A 1,136-nucleotide genomic window follows, 5' to 3' on the forward strand; every position below is an offset into this window, starting at 1 on the left:
CTAAGATAGTGTCCATCCTTCGTAGAAAGGTGGGTTTCTTGGAGGCAAAAAACTGAAGAATCCTGCTTTTTAACCCAGTCTGCAAACCTATGTCTTTTGGTTGGGGTATTGAGGCCATTGATGTTAAGAGATATTATTGAAAGGTGTGTATTCATTTTTGCCATTTTTTTTGTAGTTTTGGTTTTACCTTTGCTCTCTTGTGTTAACTAGTATTTGAGGATTGTTTGTTTTTTCCCAGTTCCTAATATGTGTCCTTTTCTTTTTCTTCAGCATGGAGGATTCTTGCAAGTATTTTCTGTAGAGCTGGATTTGTCTTCAAATGGTCCTTTAGCCTGATTTTGTCTGGAGTTCTTATTTCTCCATCCATTTGAATGGATAGTTTTGCAGGATAAAGTAACCTTGGTTGACAGTTCTTATCTTTCAGAATTTGGAATACATCACTCCCCGCCCTTCTTGCTTTTATTTATTTATTTATTTTTTTAAAAACAAGCTCTGGCAAGTTTTATTAAAGAAAATTTTTATATAGTTTACTTTTCACCAGTCTGTTCTGGCATGCTTCTAATAATGTCAGAATCACCTGGATCAATGATAGACAATGTGCATACTCTGTAGTATTTCCCACATGCTGTGCCCAATTCAATATTATTGCCACTATAGTGATGGACACCAGTTTTGGCAAACATAGCATAGTATTCTATCTCAGATTTCCTCAACGCCGGGCAGTTGTTGGTGAGGATGACCAATTTCGCTTTGCCCTGTCTGATCATCTTCAGCGTCTGCTTGTACCCCAGCACGTACTTTCCACTCTTCATAACGAGCGGGAGCCTCGAGTTGAGGGACTCCAGGGACTTTTTCATCTTCTTTGTGGCCACCATGTTCCTGCCTTAGGTGCGGGATGGGCCCCAACCAAGAGCAGCCGCCAAGATGGCAGGGGAGCGAGAAAGCCCTTCTTGCTTTTAAAGTTTGTTTTGAGTAAACTGCTGTAATCCTGATAGGTTTGCCTTTGTAGGTAACTTGATTTTTCTCTCTGACTGCTTTCAATAGTTTTTCTTTGGATTGTATGTTTGGTAGTTTGATTATAATATGGCGAAGAGAATTTTTTTTTCCAGGTTTTGTCTGGCTGGTGTTCTAAAGGA

The 1,136-nt window shown here is 39.4% G+C and overlaps 1 protein-coding gene across 1 annotated transcript; it reads right to left on the bottom strand.

The window, feature by feature from the left end:
- Positions 1-482: 482 nt before the first annotated feature.
- On the bottom strand, positions 483-890 carry LOC123458787 (60S ribosomal protein L30-like). The gene has a single exon (XM_045144173.1). It carries the CDS (start codon positions 873-875, stop codon positions 528-530), a length of 348 nt encoding a protein of 115 aa, XP_045000108.1. The 5' UTR covers positions 876-890; the 3' UTR covers positions 483-527.
- Positions 891-1,136: the final 246 nt, after the last annotated feature.

This window comes from Jaculus jaculus, chromosome 2 (assembly GCF_020740685.1).
Source record: "Jaculus jaculus isolate mJacJac1 chromosome 2, mJacJac1.mat.Y.cur, whole genome shotgun sequence".
Lineage (NCBI taxonomy): Eukaryota > Metazoa > Chordata > Mammalia > Rodentia > Dipodidae > Jaculus > Jaculus jaculus.

Excerpts from the sequence above, each read along its gene's own strand:
- LOC123458787 (XM_045144173.1), bottom strand. The coding sequence starts at position 875 with ATGGTGGCCACAAAGAAGATGAAAAAGTCCCTGGAGTCCCTCAACTCG.